Source organism: Talpa occidentalis, unplaced genomic scaffold (genome assembly GCF_014898055.3).
Source record: "Talpa occidentalis isolate TD23 unplaced genomic scaffold, MPIMG_talOcc4v2.1 talOcc4.12, whole genome shotgun sequence".
In the NCBI taxonomy this organism is placed as follows: Eukaryota; Metazoa; Chordata; class Mammalia; order Eulipotyphla; family Talpidae; genus Talpa; species Talpa occidentalis.
Genome location: NW_023601212.1, coordinates 59,386,104 through 59,406,415, shown reverse-complemented (window position 1 = coordinate 59,406,415; position 20,312 = coordinate 59,386,104). Strand labels below are relative to the sequence as shown.

The window sequence follows — 20,312 nt, the reverse complement described above, 5'->3', positions numbered from 1 at the left end:
TCACCCGTTTATCTTCCGTGTCCCAGTTCTCACTGGGACCTGCCGCTTTTCCTCCCTATTCACTTTTTTTAATGGGAGATCTTACTCGCAGTGTCTCCTCGCCGCCATGTTGCTCCGCCCCCTCAAAATGGGGATATTAATAGTACTTACCTCAAAGGGGTATAAAAATTATATCTACATAAATACCTGAAAAATGAGTAGCAATTATTAATAAATAAATGTTAGTGGCTGTTTAACAGATAAATTAATATGGATGGATTCTTTGCAAAGCCACATATATTCTTAGTTGCTATTTAAAGTAATCTTTTCTTTAACTTTTACTATAATTTTTTTAGATAACCGTGTGTTACTCTGTGACCTCATTTCATTTATTGTGATATTACCTGAAAATAGTCTTTCCTTGGTATCTCTTCTTGTCTTCCAGGTGGTGTAAGAATGAATTTCTTTTTAGTTTGTAGATAATTTTGTACCACATAATTTATACTTGTTTTTTTTTACCCTGACATACTCATTTAAAGGCTACTGGTGCCAAGAACAAAAATCCAAAGACTGATTTGTTTGTTTGTTCTTTTTGACCTCATGTTGGCAGAAGCTCATTATAGGTGAGAGATGAAACACTTTAGCTGCCTAATCAGCGGGAACTTACTTTATATAAATCTCCAAGAAACTAAATGGAGATCTGTTTTAGAAGTTTGATACTTTCTCGTATATCTACATAGCAGCCTCTCTATCTTGTTAGAGAATTTTCTGATTTCCTTGTCATTCTTCCTGTGAATTTGAGCTTCTCTCATCTTTTTAAGCATGCTAGTCTATGTATGTTGTCCATTCCTAGGAAAAAAGAGAAATTCCATATATCCTGTACTGACCTAGTGAAGGTTTATGTGTGAGAGTGGGGGAGAAAGAAGGCTGTACTTATTTACTTACTTATTTACTTATTTACTTATTTACTTACTTATTTACATATGCATTTTTTATATCTTGTCATTTTGTAAACAATTATTTTCAAAGCAAAAAATAGACAAGTGTTTTCCATATTTATTTTACTAAGCACTTACATTATATGTAAATATATAAATGTTAGCACCAACAAGATTAACCCTTACCAGATGTCAGTGTTTCCATGTCTAAGTTTTAGCTTCTTGTGAGCATGTTAATATATTACACAAAGAAATTAGAAGTCCTCTTTCCCTAAACCAGAAGTCATGGATTGAAAAAGATTCAGCTACCTTTGATCAGGTTGTCATTTCTCTTAAAGATAACATAGTTTCATCCTTCATCTATGTTGAACCCCAAGGCAAATCAGAAAGTAGGCCCTCTCACCTTCCACGAGCATAAACATGTAAATGTCTTAAGAATAATTCTGCAGAGTAAGTCTAAGTGACAATCTTAGTCTGTTCAGGCAGTTGTAACAAAAATACCAGCCATTGGGTGGGTTAAACAGCAAAACATTTATTTCTCACAGTTCTGGAGGCTGAGAAGTCTGTGGTTTACCTATTTTATTAATAGTGTCTTTGTATCAGTGCAGTTTTTTAATTTTGATGATGTCTACTATATCAGTTTGTTCTTTAATACATCTGTGTCTGGTGAGGACTTACTTTCTGGTTCACAGGTAGCCATATTCTTGCTCTTTCCTTGCTTTTTCCTCCCATGAAAGAGGCACGACAACTCTTTAGGGTCCCCTTTATAAAGACACCAGTCTCATTCCTGAGAGCTTTAACCTCATGCCTAATCACCTCCCAATTGCCCCACTTCCAAAGACTATCACATTGGAGTTTGGCTTCAATATATGAACTTTGGGGTGACACATATAATCTGTCTATAATAGTGCTATAATAAAGTTTTTAAAGGTAAAGTCTCTATTTTCACACATACTTGAGTTGAAATACTGTCTCTACTTCTTACTAGCTATGTGACCTTGCCAAAGATAATTATTTTCTCTAAACTTACTTTCCTTGTCTCCTAGGTTTTGTGAGTATTAATTGAGAACATGGAAAGTCACTCAGCACAGTGTCTAGCATATAATCAATCAGTCAAGCTCTCTCATGCCTTTGTACATCCCCTTCCCTTACAGCATGCCTGAAAAATCTATGTCATTCCTGCAAGAATTTCTAAGTTTGCTGCAATTCTGAACACATCCACTTTAAGAGTAAAGCTACATTACCTTGTCTGAGATGTCTTCCTTGCCTTTTTAACTCTGCTGCCAGCATTGTGACCTGATTACCTACCCTTTTTCTCTGAACTTCCACATATCCATCAGTACTTCCCTCACTATATGTCGTTTTATTGTTATGCTGAAGTCTTCTACAGTACTCTGAACTGAGGTGCATGGACTATGCCTTTTCATCTTGATATATACCTCACTAAGCACAGTGTTTGATACATAACAGGTCATACAAGTTAATCCCTGCCCCTGCACCCAGAAGTAATCTCTGTTTTGATTTTAACTTTATTAGTTTGTGTTGCTGAGAAATGTTTCATTGTTCAGATATATCTTTTTTTATTTAATCAGTCTCCTAATAAAGGATTTCTGAGCTGCTTCCAGTTTGGGACTGTGATAAATTGAGCTGTTAGGAATATGTCTCAAACTGTCTGTCTTTCCTATGTACATTTGCATTCATTTCTCTTGGGCAAATACATAAATATGAAATTGCTGGATCACAGGGTAGGTATATATTTATTTTATAGGCTACAGCCAATCACTTCACAAAGTAGTTTCACTATATTAACATTCCTACCAACAATGTTTGAGAATCCCAAGGACATTAACATGTGGTATTATCAGTCTTTTTATTTTAGCTTCAGATGCCTATGTGGGAATATTCCCATGGTACCTTAATTTCATTTTAATTTAATGACAAATGATGTTGAACATTTGGCTATGTTTTTATTAGCCAAGCATAGACTTTCTTTCTGAAATGTCTTTTCTGATTTCCTGTCCATTTTAAAATTGAGGTGTTTGACATTGACATGTAGGAGTTGTTTATGTATTTTGATACAGCATCTTTTCCAGAGATGTTTGCAATTATTTTCCCAGTCTGTGGTTTACCTATTTTATTAATAGTGTCTTTGTATCAGTGCAGTTTTTTAATTTTGATGATGTCTACTATATCAGTTTGTTCTTTAATACTTAGTGCTTCTGTGTTCTGGCTAAGAAATCTTTACCTTCACCAAGAGACAGAGATAATTTCATTGAGTAGTTTTATGTTTTTAATTTATATTTAAGGATTATGATGCTTCTGGAATAAATTTTTTGCATATGGATTGAGATAGGGATCAAATTTAATTACTCTCTCATATAGAGATCCAGTTGAGTACATGTGTTTACTAATTTTCATATTTATGCATGCATGTATGTATGTGTATATATGTGTGTGTGTATAAAAACGTGTGTCTATATATGTAAATTTCACTTTCCCTATTGTATTACCATTGTAACTTTGTTAAAATGAAATGATTGTATAAGTATGGCTTTGTTGCTAAACTTTTCATTTTGTTCTAGTCATTATTTGTCTATCTTTATAGCAGCATTTTACTTTCTTAAATACTGTGGTTTTACAGTAGTTACAATAGGGGATTCTCTACTTTACTTTTTTCCCCCAGAATTTCTGCTCTTACTTTCTGTTATGGTCACCCCAATTTGTTCTCTGGCTATTCAATTAATGAGACTATAGTTTTATAGTCATGCAGTGTGGTACTGTGCCTTGCTTCCAGCAAAAGTTAAAACGAGTGAGAATTTTACCCAGTGTCATACCTTCTTCCAGATTTATTCTCTAATGTGCCCTGAAACCCTCAAAATAATGTCTACTTTTGTTTAGCCCTTCAGTGCCTTTAGGTAGTTGTTTTATATATTTCTCCAGATCCAGGTGTTTTTTTTTTGTTACCAGAGGAAAGGTTGGTCCAGTTTCAGAGTGTTACCCAGATGGTTTTTCATAAGTCCAATCAAGCAGGCATCTGGCCAGAAAAGCAATTAAAGTAGAGCTGGGGAAAGGTATGAAATAAAGAGAGGCATGTTTGAATAGAGAGAAGATTGAGACTAAAGCTAAACAATGTTTGGAAGAACTCCAAAAGAAAGAACTTGCTGTTACACTGTATTTTTCAAATTGTAATCAGAATCCATTAGTGGATAGTAAAAATCAGCTTTGTAGGTTGCCTCTGAAAAGTCACTTTTGCTGCTGACCTTACTCCCAAACATAGAACAAGTAGAAAGATCAATGCATTCCTGATTTTCACTTTTATCCTTAACTCTGTAATTAGACTCATCTGTAGAGTCAGTGACTTCATACTTTTCGTTTTGATGTATCATGTTCCTACGTTTTCTGCTGGACTTCTCTTGTAACATAAGCAAGCATATTAATAGCACAATTCTCAGTAAGTGTTAAAATATGTTTATATAAAGATAGATCAAACATTTGGCAATATGACTAACTTTTTGGAGATTCACAGTTTTAAGAAATCCTCAACCTAGACGTATTTTGCAGGGAAAGGTAGAATCTGGAGAGAATTTATTTATTATTCATGTAGCATGTTCTCTCATAAGCAAATTCAAGAGTTCCTTGATCATGCAAGAGGAAGTTACAAGCACCATCAAGAATGCTTCAAATAGGGATGGTATTAGAACCCTTTCCTTTCTTCTCCCTTCTCTGTTCAGTCTCTGTTCTCCAGATCTGTAGTCCTTCATGAAGTACACTGCTGAGGGGAGCAGAGGGCGAGTCAGGAGAGGTCTGCTGTACCATGTGGGTTGCTCCCTAGATGGTCAGGAATTGAACTCATGCTGCAGTGGCTGCGGATTGCTTCATAGGTTGTGTCTTAACCCTTGCGCCACCAGGGAGGCCCTGTAGTCCTTCTTTCAATCTCTAGTACACATATGTGAACACACATACAACATACAAATACTTTCATGAGCTCTGAATAAAAGTACAAAAGAAATATAACTATAAATTAAAGAAAATTAAATAAGTAAAGGGATGCTAAGCCATCTTTCAATTTTTTTTTTAATTAGGGAGAGTTCTAGAAACTGGTGATAATGAAGAAAAGTTACTTTCAGATTCATTAGGTAATGATTCCATGATCTAATTTTTCTCTCATTAGAAGAGAGTGTGATAATATCATCATCAGTAGAAGAAGATTGAAAGAGAACAATAGTACCTCAAAAGGCACTATTAAGAAAATGAAAAGTCAGGCCACAGACTGGGAGAAAATATTGGCAATACACATACTACAAGAATTATAAGAAGAATGTATGAAGAACTATCGATCGACAACAATTAACTACCCAATTCAAGAAATGGCAGAGAACTTGAAGAGACAGTCACAAATCTATCAGTTGCCTATAAGCACATAATGATGTGCTCTACATCATTACCCTTCAGGGAAATGCAAGTCAAAACCACAGAAATGAATAAAAGGAAAAAGATTGGCAATACCAAGTAGTGACAAGTAAAGTTAAATAAAGTAGTGAGTACACTTAGACTTTGCTGGGGTCAGTCCAATAATTAATTGTACAAGTACTTTGGAACAACAGTTTGTCAATTTCTTAAAAAGTTAGACATATATTTACCATTTGAATCTTGAAACTCCATTCCTAAGTATTTACCCAAGAAATGCAAACCTATATCCACAAACATGCTTCTGTATATGTAATAGCTTTATTCATACTAGTCAAAAACTGGAAAAAGACAAATGTTCATCAACAGGAAAATGGATAAATTGTGGTATTTCATACGGTAGAATACTACCTATCAATTAAAAGGAATGAAGCTATCTCAGATATGTTATGCTAGTAAAATAAAACAGACATGAAAGAGTATATATGAAACGGTATAATTTATATGAAATATCTTTTAAATGCAAACTAATAATATATTGTGATAAAAGTCAGATAAGTGGTTTCCTGAGGTGGAGTTGTTTGACTGCAAGGAAGAATGAGGGATTTTATGAAATGATGGAAATATTTTGTAATGATAGAGTTACATACTAAAGGAACTAAGTTTTTAAAATGTATGCATGTCATTGAATAAAACTACATTTCAATGAAGTTTGCTTTTTTTTAAAAAAAGTAAAAAATGTTCTAGATCCTATACTCTAACAAGCTTTGTTTATGGGAGATAGCATACTTATTCTCCCTATGGCCACCTCATTATTGTGGCTAACCCTTACCCTGGAAAGAGACAACTTTTATACCCATAAAATCAAAATGTGTTATATTACTACATTAAATAGAAATCATTTCACTAAAATGCAGCACAATATAGATGGAGACACATGGAGTGGAATATATGTCCAGAACTCAAACATCTCATTTGGAATATTTGCCTTTTAAAAAGAAATTTTGTATTCAGTATCTACAAAGAACTCATAGTCAACAAAAATAAAACAAATAACCCAATTAAAAATTGGGCAGAGGAGGTAAATAAATACCTCTTCAAAGAAGACATACAGATGGCCAAAAGATGCAGGACAAAATACTTATCATGATTTATCATCAGGAAAATGCAAATCAAAATCACATCGTATCTGTAAGAATGATCCATGTAAAAAAAGACCAGAAAAACAAGTGCTGGCAAGGATGTAGAAAAAAAGGAACTGTAATGTACTGTTGGTGGGAATGTAGAGTGGTTCAACCCTAACGGAAAACAATATGGAGATTTCTTAAAATGTTAAAAACAGATCTACCATAGGACCTGGCATTCCACTCTTAGGTATATACCCAAAGAATGCAAAGCACTAATTTAAAAGGATATATGCATTCCTATGTTAATTGCAGCCCTATTTACAATAGCCAAGTTAGAGAAACAACCTTAGTGCCCAAGGACAGAGGAATGGATTAGAAAAAAAAGGAATATGACTTAACTATAAAAAAAGAAGATGAACTCATGCCATTTGCAACAAAATGGATGGAGCTGGAGGGGATAATGCTCAATGAAATAAGTTAGAAGGGGAAAGACAAATACTGGATGCTTTTACATTTATGTGGACTATAGAGAAAACGAAGGATTCGATAAAACCAAACCAATAACAAACTCTAGAAAACTGACTGTGGAATGGAGGTATAGGAGGGGACAGTGGGGAAAGAGGCATAACACAGTACACAGTGGAGAACCAAAGGTGCCTGTGGTATGGTTGACATACATTTGAGTAGGAGTGATCTTATGCCTCTGAATTACCTACAGTGTTATAAACCAATGTTACTGCCATTAAAAAAAAAAAAAGGAGGAGCATCTGAATGATTTTTTTACTTAATTAAAATTTATTGATTTGCCATTCATTTACAAAAATAACATGATTTGAGGAATACAAATTCACACCTCAACATGTGCATTTGCTTCACTCATCCTCCACCAAAGCTTCCAGTGCTGATACACTATTATATCACCCAATCTGCAAAACTACTTGTGTCCCTCAAAATCTAAAATGTTTACTATTTAGACTTCTCCAGAAAATGTTAGCTACTTCCTGTGTTTTCTCTTTGATCAACACACTCTTCCTACTGTAATTGAGTACAGTTCCTTAAAGATTATACAAGGTATCTTTTTGAAAAATAATAATCTCAACAGTTTGACATACTAGTTAGTGTATATTAACCATGCAGTCTTACTTCCTTACTTCTGAAGACTAAGGTGAACAGCTGCTTCCCAAGGAATGTTGTATTTCCTGTGAGTGGGCCTCTTTGGCTATCTGCTGCTGGCCTGGTGAGAATGATGTTAAAGATGGTAAAAAGTCAGAACACCCAAGACATTGGGTGTGTCTGTGGCAAGAGGTGCTCTTTCAGCCATTTTTCAGAAATGCAAGACACTGCTAAATGTTTCTGGCTTACTGCTGTAGTATATATAGGAGAAGTCATTTTTACCCTTCAACCTTTTATAAATTGAAAACTGCTGGAGATTATAGATGGTAATTTTTTGTCTTATTATATTAGGATATCTGCACTATACTTTCAACAGCAATACAATTTACCAGTATAGTACATCGGAAATCCCGCTTCAACTGTAGAACCTTCCTTCCCTCTTTTACCCCTTGTTCTTGCTTCTCTTATGATAGTTCACCTGAGCACAAACCAAAATAGATCTTTTAAAATTAAGTTAGGTGCTCTGAGCCCCCACCTTCCTTTTCTTCCCCCAAAAATTCTGAAGATGAAGATAATGGGACATCTACAATTGCTTTGGGAAACATGCAACCTCTTTGGGGTATATTGTGTTGATGGTGCACATATTCAAGTTGAAGAATTCCTGAAATTGTGGTGGATAGCTGGGGATGCGAAAAAGCCTGATGTGAGCTAACACTTAAGTTAAAATCTGAATGCTTACAATATTTCTTTTTCTTCATCTTTTATCTAGGCATATTCCGTCTATGATGAAGATATTGGGTACTGTCAAGGACAGTCTTTTCTTGCTGCTGTACTGCTGCTGCATGTAAGTAATTTTCCATATAATAAATGGCAGGATGCTGCCAAGTTTACTTAACCTTCTACTTGGTTTTGTTTTGTCTTATTTTCCATTTATCTGATGGAGATTGCACATGACATATCTTTTTAAAAATGTACCTTTCATGATAAATAAGAGATCTGATGTCAAGAATAGGACAGTTTCTCAGTAGAATTAATTTTTCTTGCTAGAATTGAATGAATTGCTTATTATGGGGTGATATTTAGCTAAAACTCTCTAGAATTAAAGAAGTTTTTTTTTTAAAGATTTGTTTATTTATGCATACAAGAGCTGGGGTACAAGCCAGAGATGCACGGGAGTGAGAGGATTCACCAGAGACAGAGTGGGGAACAGAACAGGCAGACTGACTGAAGTACACTGCTGAGGGGAGCAACAGGCAAGTCAGGAGAGGTCTGCTTCAACATGTGGGTTTTTCCCTAGATGGCTGGTATTCAAACTCGTGCTGCAGAGGCTGCAGATTGCTTCATAGTGCGGTGCTTAACCCCTTGCACCACCAGGGAAGCCCTAGAATTAAAGAAGTTGATGTAACTGTCTAAATATGCAGGACCAGGGCCATTATGAAGGAATATATCTAGGAAGTCTTTAACTTTTCTGTGATTTGTTTTCCTGTTAGTTACCTTCATTTAACAGAAATTATTGAGCATCAGTTTTCAGTACTGGACTAGGAAGTGGGATTACTAATGGGAATAATTTATCATTTATGTTCTCAAAGGTCTCAGTATCTGGGATAGAGCACAAATAATGTTGGCAAATACTTATTCTTTTTATGTCTTTGTTGACTTTTATGATGTTTTCTTAAAAGAACTTACAGTATGCTAAGTGAAAACAGTACATAGAGTGAGATACAGAAAGGAAAATTACTCAACCTAGTTCTGTGAGAACATTCAGAAAAGATTTTCTGGAGGTGATTGCTTTGCCAAAACAAATATATGAGGTAGGAGGTTAGCGGGGAAAGGGAGAGAATAGAGATTACTAGACAAAAGGAACAAAATAAGTAAATGTATGGAAACACAGAAGGACATAGAGCATGTAAAGGGAGCAATATGAAATTACAGTTTCTATACATCTGCTATAAGAATTATATGCATATAATGCAGAGGTTTTTAAAAGTGGTCAGATACCAAGTTACGGAGATTTGTAATCATGTCAAGAAAGGGGACTTATGAGGCGCCATTGATTGGTTTGAAGCAAGGGAATGACAGCCAAATGTTGATATAAGTATGTATTCTTATAATTCTCATATAGAGAGTGAAATTGAAGGAAACAAGTAGCAGTAGAGAGACCAGCTAGGAAATGGTAGGTCTAAGACCCAGAGAGGAAGACTCAGAATTAAGTAGCAACCAGGAAGTAAATAGGAGGGTTTAATGAATGGATTGACACAGGAAGGGTCAAAGGTAGCATGTTTAGTTTTCTAGCTTTGATAACTAGGTGAATTCTAGTATTTTGAACTGAGTTAAATATACATCCATTGAAATGGAATGGAGAAAAAATATTTATGAATTTTGATTTGAATTCTCTGAGTTTGAATTCTCTGAGTTTGGGATCTGAGTGACACTATATAGCTACTAGTCAGATATTGAGGGAGAAATGAAAGCTAAAATCAAAAGACTGAATCACATCATCTAAGAAGAATAAATGGAATAGGAATAACAAGATAGAACCCAGAAGTGCCAAATATTTAAAGGGCTGATGAAGAAGAGAATCCTTGAAGAATTTCTGCTTTTTCAGTGGGGAAGAAGCAATGTATAATGCCAAATCCAACAGAGGTCATGCAAATTTAAAACCAAAGCATTTCTTTTAGGTTTGTGTTCTGGAAATGAAGAACAATGGTAGTAGATTCCTGGGCCTCATTCTGATGACTTGATTCTAATTATCATAATTATTTGCAGTAGTTTTCTTGTGATTATTGATTTCATTTGAGTCTGAAGTTGATTTTTTCTATTGCATTATCATTTGTGACTTTCTTGATTTCCTTGTTAGCCTTCTTTCTTTGGTAGCTCCACAGCCCATCTTCTTGGCATATCTGTTTAAACAAGCAATTCATGGCCACAGATTTTCAAGGGCCCTTGCTACATTACTAAAACCAACTAGTATTTAGAAAGGTCAGGTCCCTACTAAAAGGAGTTCTGGAGCCTATAGGCCAGTGATATGATGTGTTCATCAAGTTCAGAGCATCTTTCTTTTAAAAGGAAACATTATAATCACTGTGATGAGGAGCCATGTGTGGTGAAACTTCCCTTTCCACAAAGTAATCTTTGAATATACCACAGTTTAACATGTTAGAGCTATAGTTCTGTTTGTAGTTTAGCAATTGAATTTCATTAAGGAAAATGTCACTCTGAGAAACCTGTTCTGAGATTTAACAAAAGTTGAGATAATTGTAAGTTCATATTTATTTGGACATATATCCAGCTATCCCCCCTAAAAAAAGAGCTATTCAAATAACTAGAAAACTCAAATACCAAGAATTTTTTCTATATTATTTATTCTGCTATTTTAAGCATACATGGCAGATCAGTGTTGTAAACTTATTCAGCCAAGTATTTGCCAAGATGGATAGAAATTCAGTCCAGACTCTGATGCTGGAATTGTGCAGTTGTTGCCATAGTTTATAAAAATAATTGGAAATTTAGAAAAAATGCCTTTAGAATCCTTAAGGAAAGATTTACTAATATTCAGCATAGTGTTAATGGAAAACAGAGTATGTTGTAATTTTTAATTGGTAGTAAGCATGATAATTCTCTTAATCAGCATATTACATAACTGACTCATCCAGCCATCAACCAATTTGAATAAGAAAAGTGAAGTATAATTTTTTTTCCCATATTTTTGACTACACGGTTTAAACAGGTTAGAAGAATGCAGTGTAGCTTAAACAATTCATCTATTATTATCTCAGCTTCCAAGGAAGTAGGTTATTAGGATCTCACAAACTAATTTTTTATCAGTTTCATAAGCTATTGCTTCTTTTTGCTGCCAGACATCCTTTGGCAGCTCTTTATTAATCATCGTCAGGACTTTCTTCTTTGGGGATGCTGTCTTTTCCTCACCCATGGTCATTTATATTTCACATCACTGCCTAAGAGGAAAAAAAGACCAAAAATGAAAGTATGTTCAGAAACAAAAGTATTGAATTTTCAAGGTTTTCCAGGTCCGAATAATTTTAAGAAATTATTAGCTTATCCTAGTGCATGGAAATTTCCAGATGCTTTAGTGATAGCATTGCAATATGCAGTAATTTAAGTCATGGAAGAATTGTATTTATCACAGTAAATGTTGTTTTAACTTTTGATGATGTTATAAGAAATTGATCATTTGTAGTTGAATGTTATAGCACAGATTGCTCATAACCATTATAGTATTTAACTGCCTTTGAAGTTAAATATGCTATAATAATCAGTAATATCATTATTAGCCTTTGCTTAACTGGAAGTATAGTAAATAATATCCTATTACATATTTAATTTATTCTAAAAGATCACATAAAATATGTAGATAATTTTAACCTAATATATTTTTCTAATGAGCAGTATAAATTATTTTTTATTGATCATATACATTTTTTAGACCTGTAGGAACTCATGCCTTTTTTGTCAGATAATATTATTATTATATGTATGCTAGTACGTGTGGAAGCTTTCCAAATGCAAAAGGAATATGTTTGGATAATCTACAATGTTTAAAATTACAGATTTTAAAAATTACTATGGGGCCTCCCTGGTGGCCTAGGGTCAAGGCTCATCCCTATCATCTCAGGGCCCACCTCGATGGCCTGAGTTTGATCCTCATCCAGGTTGCTAACCCATATAGCGCAGCAGACTTCACCTGTTTCTCCTGCTGTTCTGCTTAGCAGTGTATTTCAGTGGATCTGCCTGTTTTACTGCCCTCTCTGACTCTGGTGAATCCTCTCACTCCCTGCACCTCTGGCCTATACCCCAACTCTTCCATGCAAAATAAATAAATAAAAAAAAAATAAAAAATGACTACTACTAGGCACAACTCCTTTGGAAAACAGTTTGGTTTTATCTGATAAATATGTACATACTCAGGAGTTGCATCTCTTGATATTCACACCAGTCAAATTTGTGCACATGTACCCTGAAATCGTGTATTAAAATTTTGCTAGGGTCAGTGTTTATAATAGTCAAATGATTCATATGTCCACTATTAGAATGTCCCATATTAGAATTGTAATTAGACATTGAAATAGGTATATTGTGGAACTCTGTGAAATGAAAATTTCATACTACCTAGGTTAGTGTGAATAAATCATACAAGTATAATTCTTAGTGAGACAGCTGGTGAAGGATGGAAACTCAACATCTGGTGGTGAGCTTATACTAGTATATACAGATGTTGATTTACAAGGTTGTATACCTGAAATTTATATAATGTTCTAAGCTAGTTTGCTTTAAATAAAGCAAAACATGATTACATTTGGTATGATTCCATTTAATATAAAATTTAGTAACAGATAAAATGGAAAAATATAAATATCAAAAATGAAGTGGTTATTAATAAGGTCAGGATAGTGATTTCTATGAGGGAACATTGAGATTTGTGATTGGCTAGAGACAGAGATTTTTCAAGAGTGGTAACAGTATTTTATTTCTTAACCTAGGCAGTGGTTACATGAATATTTTTATAATTATTTCATCATCAATTATTTATTGAATGTACATTTAACTATGTGTATTCTGTATGTAGTATTTCAAAATAAAATAAGGCTTTAAATTATGAATCTTTTCATGCATCCACCCCAAAAAAGATAGGTTTAGGATGAGATTTGATAACCAATGAACTCAAGATGAGTAGAGCTACTTCTTAGTTTTCCTGAAAATAAAGATTACAGGAGTCCAACGTGACAAGTTAGAGATTTCCTAGTGTCCTTCTATGTATATATAAGTAAAAGTATTTGTGACATTTTGTTATTCAGTGTTCTCTCTGCAACTTGTGTCATAACCTTAATTCAGAGTAAAAAAGAATATTTATTGACTCGTAACTGGGAAGTTGAGGGCAGAGATGAATTTGACATGGCTGGATTTCAGAGTTCATATTCTTTCATTGGGAATCTGTATCTGTATCTTTTCTAGTTAAATTTTCTTGCTTTAATTATATGGGCAGGCCACAAAGTAGGCAACATGACTACTGGCTAGACTATCCTTTCAGTTTTATAGCTTCTTTTAAAAGGGGCTTTCTTTTGCTATATTTCCTGTATTAAAAAAAAAAAAAATCCTGAATTGGTCTGCCTTGGAAACCTGCCATCCAGGAATCAAATACTAAGGCAAAGAAAGAAGGTAGGGTTTTCTGATTAGCTCAGGTCTACCTTATTGCTGAGCTGACAGTGAACTGAACATTCTTCTTGAACAATGAACTACCTTATTGCCGAGTTAATAGTAAACAACTGAACTGAGCTCTTCTTGAACAATGACATAGTTTTCCTACAGCTAGCAGGTGATAGCTAAGATACGAAACAGGTACTTCACATCATCTTATAGTGATGTCTGCAAGAGTTTTAGTATATTTTAAAATGAGTCTTTATATTCTCATAGCTCTTTTTTCCTTGTAAGAAATTTTTCTGTTCTGGTTATTTCTTGCATCACTGCTTTTAAGCCATTTCCCAACATTCTTCTCCCTGTGTGCTATAAATATACTCAAGACATTTTACATTACAATAATCCTCTCTTGATCCTTCCATTTAGTTACTCTCTCTGCCCTTTCAGGCTGAACTCCTTCAAATGATAGTAAAAAAGCACAACTATGAATTTGAATTGTTTAAATACCTTTCAAGTTACTTGACCTTCAGCAAATTTCCTAACCTCTCTGAGCTTCAGTTTCTTCATTTGTAAAATGCAAATAATATTATCTTCCATGTAGGGTTTTCATGAAAACTGAACAACTTATTTTATGAGTATAAAGAGTCTTATTTTATACCTGGTGTGAAAGACTGCCATCATGAGATTAAATCCAGGCTTTACTTAATAGATATGTAGTAATTGGCAGTCATTTATCTAACTTCACTAGTCTAATATTGAAGCTGTAAAAATACCTACTTTTCCGAATTTTTGTCAGTTTCACATTGAGGTCATGAATGAATATGTCTAATAATGAAAACTGATGCTATTTTTCCTAAAATTAATAATTATATATGCAGCCAATTTTCTCTTGGACACTGATTCTACTAGCTTAAATTAGTCACATGCGGCAAATTAATATGTGGTACAGTAAGTTTCATTGCTTACAAATAGACATTTGATTTAAATGTATTTTAGCGTATATTTGATTTAAAAGGAAAGTGAACAGATGAAAAGTTTTCGTTCTATTTGCTTTTCAATTTGTAAACAGAAAAATGAAAACTCCGGAGTTTATGATTTTCAAAATAGTCACTAGCATCTGCCTTTGTTATCAGTGGAATGTTCATTGCCTGGAAAAAGATCACAAAAAGATGAAACACAATTATGTGAAATAGCACATTTAGCTTTATCCTAAATAAGAGGATTGTTTTTGTCAACATATGATTTTACTTCAAAAACCTTCTTGATAGATGTTACTTCTGGTCAGTCTTAAAGACTTTTGTACTGCTTTGTTTTATGGTTCATTGAGGAAAGAAGCAGGGAATTTGGGAGACTGTCTCCATTTTGTGATTATCTTTGATAGTACAGATGGCAGATCATTATCAGTAGCTTTTACCAAACAGTGATAACATTATGCTTGGTTCTGAGATTAGACTCGTGAGGCAGATATTTAGTTTTGTATTTCGTAGTGCCATGGGTGATATTTTAGTACCTTAAATTACAAGATTTTAATGTTGATCTCTTTTCCCCAGTAAAACAACACTGACTCCATGACAAAGCACCTATACATAACAAAAACAGATATTTTCTATTAGAATCCCACCATGCTCCAAAATGTTAATATGTTCTTTAAAAATATATTGTTCAATGATTGATTTTCATTGTACTTTTTTTTAAAGATTTATTTATTTATGCATACAAGAATTGAGGTATAGGCCAGAGGTGTGGGGGTGAAAGGATTCACCAGAGACAGAGTGGAACAGAACAGGCAGAATGACTGAAATACACTGCGGAGGGGAGCAGCGGGCGAGACAGGAGAGGTCTTCTGTGCCATGTGGGTAGCTCCCTGGCCTTTTCAAAGATAGAACTAATGTTGCAGAGGCTGCAGATAGCTTCACAGTGCTGTGCTTACCCCCTTGTGCCACCAGAGAGGTCCCATTGTACTTTAAAACAATTGCACATCAATGATAAATTGGAATGTCTGGTCTGATGAGGTATTAATCACTGTAATAAGTTAGTTATTTTAATGCATTTTTTAAAGTAGATAGATGCCACAATGCTGACTAATGGCAGAACTCACTTTTGTAGTAGAATGATGTTTGAAAATACAGCTAAGTAGTAATTTTCATGACTGCATTGTTTTAACTATGTCAGAGATAAACTTCATAACTAGTACAAAATACAGACAACTATAAAATACTTTATGTAAGCCTGCATATTTTCCTATAGATGCCAGAGGAGCAAGCTTTCTGTGTTTTGGTGAAAATCATGCATGACTATGGTTTACGAGCCCTCTACGAAAACAACTTTGAAGATCTTCATTGCAAATTCTATCAGTTGGAGAGATTGATGCAGGTAAATGAAATACAGAACTTCTATCACTTAGAGATTTGTTGAGTTACAGAAAAAAAAATCTAATAAAATTGATAATGGCTTATAAAAGTATAATGAATTCTATAGAAAATGTTAATAGATTTTGTTTCTGACCAATGTCTGCAATGGTCTTAACATCATAAAATATTTATTTAATCATTTGACCTTTGTAAACTTAGTCTTCCATTTTAAATATTCAACCTTAAAACACTTTGAAATTAGTGAGTTAAGTCAATGAAGAGATTACTGGGTATTATTTATAGAATAAATTTATATTTATAGAATATTTATATTCTATAGCTATTTATAGAATAAAAATTGAAGTATTAAGAGTTTTCTCTATGTTAGCACCAGTTCCATATTTATATCCACATGTAAAGAACATTTTGAAGAGATGGAAAAATATTGATAAGCAAATTAAAAACACCTAAAATTTTGTAATGTAGGGACATATCTTAAAACTTTTCCCATATGTTGCCAAGAGTTTTGGGCTTTTCTGAGCACCCCCAAAATATATTGAACTGACATCATAGAACCCAGGTGATGGTGATATTAAGTGGTCTCCAAAGAGAAGATACATTGTTCTAGCTAGTTAGGAGCTACCCCCAAATGGTGGTACTGGGACTTGACCCTGGATGAATGATATTCATTAGACATAGACTGCAGGTTTTCTGTTGGTGTGAGATTTTGCCAAAAAACAACGACAGTTAAGAAATGATCTTTGTTATTTGTACATAAGAAGTCTGCCTTCATTTTCCTTGATTTTCTGCCATATCCCCAGTTCTCATCTCCTTTCATCACTTCCATGTAGCCATATACAATGCAATGAATGTCAGAGTGAATTGAAAGTGATCATAGAAAGCTTGTCATAAATCACAGTTGTGGAAGAAAATAAAAGCTTCTTTCATGCTCTTTTCCTTAAATTTTCCACTTTGACTTTTAGGAGCAGTTACCAGATCTGCATACCCATTTTTGTGAGCTGAACCTGGAAGCACATATGTATGCATCCCAGTGGTTTCTCACTCTTTTTACTGCCAAGTTCCCACTCTGCATGGTCTTCCACATCATTGACTTACTGCTTTGCGAGGTAGAGTGCACCCCATCTCTCATTCCTAAGCTGAAACAGAAAATAATTTCTACTTAAAAATGTTTACAGTTTGCTTTGTTTTCTTTTGTTCCCATGACATTAAGTCAAGAATGCTTAAAGTTCTCTTTGAATTTTTAGTAGACTACATTAATTGTAAATTTATTATTTGTGAAAAATGAAAATAATAAGGCATATGAAATTCCTACAAGTAAAATGAGGCAATTAAATTTGTATAATTAAATTAATAATAAGCTTATATGTGTGTAATAATGCATTATTAATATGAAGGACCTTTAAAGTTAAATGAACTTAGACTATGATGTTTTAATAGCTATGCATTTATATTCCAAGAGTGAATATCATTGAAATTTGCACAGTAATTAAATCCTCAATTCATAATACTGAATATTGATGTTTGAAACTCCTGCCAAATGTTGAGAAAAGTGATAAACTAAAACTTCTAAATCATATAATTATATTTGTAGACAATAGCGTGTTTAAAAATTTAGTTTCAGTATTAGCCTCTTTTATTGTTTTTAGTCCCTAAGATAGTTCCATATATTTACTTTACTCTTTTATGGAAAAAAGCATCTTGCAAATCCATACATCATTATACTTCCCATCAAAATGTTTCATGGTTTTAGCGGTGATAGGAAAGATGATGGATGAGGAAAATTTTATTATTTGAAATATAAGTGTATATAAAAATTTTGCTGTCTCAAATTGAAAAACTAGGGTAATCAAAAGTATAAGCCTAATAATCCAGACAGGTTTGTATTGTTTTAATACCTTTTTGCATAAATTTTCCTCTTTCTTAAATAGTCTGTTTCAATCACCCTAAGGAGTTAGAAATTTGAATATCAAAATAAGGTTAAAAAGATAAAGTGTATAAACTGTATAAAGCACAATAGTGTTATTTCTCAGCCTGCTATTGAATATAACAGTACTCATTTATATGCAATCATAGCTGGGATTTGCTCTTCAAAATTCCTAACTGGTAGTTGGACAATACTGGAAGATTGCAGGGCAGTTTGTAAGCATGTAGAATTTTTGAACATTTGTAATGTATTTTGATAAAGGTTTGAGTGCATAGAAATATGACTGCAGACTTGAGGCTACTAGAAGGGGAATATGGGGTAGTGTACAAAGCGGGAGGGGGTGAGGGAGCCTAATGGACTGTGGTAAAAGATTACGGGTGCTTTGGTGGTGGGTGTGGTATAATGTCATATATCAGAAAAGATGTGAGCCAGTTCCCCTATATCATATACAGTGTTGTAAACCAGTGTTACCTCAATTAAAAAAAAAAAAAGGATTGAGTGACTTACTGAGGGTCACAGAATAAATTCTCAAATTCTGAATATATAAGCTTGATACACATTAATTTTCTCATTTTACTTACAAGCTAGTTTGTTAAATGCCTATCTAAATTTAACCTAAAGGAAGATCTAGAATTAGGAAGTAAAACCTTCCTAGTCAAAATGTTGCGATCACAGTATACACAAAGCAAATCTAGGTATTTGTACTAAAAACTCTGCTTTGCCTGACTATCCAAATCAGAATGGCAAACAGTTCCTCTGACTCCTCTAATTTATTGTACTACTCTTTAATAGTGAAAACTAAATTCACATTATTGTATTCTATAATTTTAAATCAAAGTAATACCAATAGTTTGTTTTTATAAATATTCATAGGTTTTATTCATTGCACACAGAGCTAAGTTTGGTACTTAATGGCATTCATAAAAATAGGAAGATGAGAGTATGACCTTTGAACAGTTTTTCATTTTATATATATAGTAAGAACTTGCAAATACTTATAATCATTGCTTCATGTTTTTTGCTTAAAGAGGTTATCTAATTTCATACTAGATTGGTTTTGTGTGTTCATTGTAGAAAAAAGAATGACAATATGCTTAATCATACCAGTTAAATGGGATTTCTCAGTCACTTTGAAATGATGTTTTTCTAAAACTCTCACAGTGGTGCCATCCCTGACCTTGGAGCACTGTCTATGTATCTTCTAGAACCTAGATTCACAATTCAGGAAACTTCATCTTGAAGCTACTTGAATCTCTAATGTCAGTTACTAAAAAAATCAGCAACATTTATGCTAGGGAGAGAAGTAAATTCATAAGCCTTCTCATCACTTGTCAACTGTGATTTGTAATCACAATGTTTGAAAGATTTTAATGCTCATTAAGTATAATAAGAGCATCACAGATGCTCTTTTCCCTTCCCTCAAACCTGTTGTGCTCTATAACTGTTTAAGGACGTTGCATAGCTTTCAAAACATGGGGTAGGTTGTAATCAAAGCATCATGGTAACCAGGGAAATAAATAACATCCTTTAACCGAGTTAAAGTAGCTCCTGGAAATACTTCATTGGGAACAATATTGTAACATACTTCAGTATATTTCATTCTTTCCACTAACTCATCTTTGTCAGAGGATTATTTTGCAAAGGAAATTTTTAGATAAACTTTTATATCCTGCCTGTCTGTGTTTTTTCTTGCCCCTTTTCTTCTTGTGGTTAACAAAATATTTATACCAAAGCTATTCTTTCATACGTGATTTAATACTCTAAAATAGAAAAAGGTAACATAGTCTTAACTATGCTCATCCTTAGGTGTTTGTCATACTCTCTATTTTAAGAAGATAATCCAAATCTTGATGACTTTGGATTAATGTTTAGTTATAAATGGAAGGTAAAGAAATCCTTTGATTAAAAACTTGATTTTTCATAGTTCACCATTTTAACAACAAAAAAAAAATGTATTGGTCCGCAGAGTGTTTTAGTAACCTTTGACAATGCAGTCTGAATCAAAAACTCATAGTTGTTAATGCTTTCATTTAAATTTATAAAAATTATTTATTGATTGATACTATTGGTTTATAACTTGTATATGATCTAGATGTATAGGATCACACCCTTCAGGTGTCTGTTGCCACACCACACCTACTACCAAGGCACTGAAAGTCCTCCACCATTGTTCATTGTGCTCCCTCCTCACTTTTTTCTTTTCTCCCTTTCTCTCCCCCTCTGGTAACCTCAATTAGTTCAGATTTCTAGAGTTTGTTACTGTTGTTTTTTTTCTTTTTAAGATTTATTTATTTATTTA

General features: G+C 33.7%; 1 protein-coding gene across 2 annotated transcripts in view; it reads left to right on the top strand.

Annotated features, from left to right (window-relative positions):
- The window catches only part of RABGAP1L (RAB GTPase activating protein 1 like), a 572,843-nt gene that overhangs the window by 329,718 nt on the left and 222,813 nt on the right, over positions 1-20,312 (top strand). For both annotated transcript variants that reach the window (XM_037507999.2, XM_054693457.1), the window contains exons 15-17: positions 8,334-8,408; positions 15,965-16,090; positions 17,052-17,195. In XM_037507999.2, the coding sequence (XP_037363896.2) occupies positions 8,334-8,408; positions 15,965-16,090; positions 17,052-17,195 (345 nt within the window). The remainder of the gene's footprint in view (positions 1-8,333; positions 8,409-15,964; positions 16,091-17,051; positions 17,196-20,312) is intronic.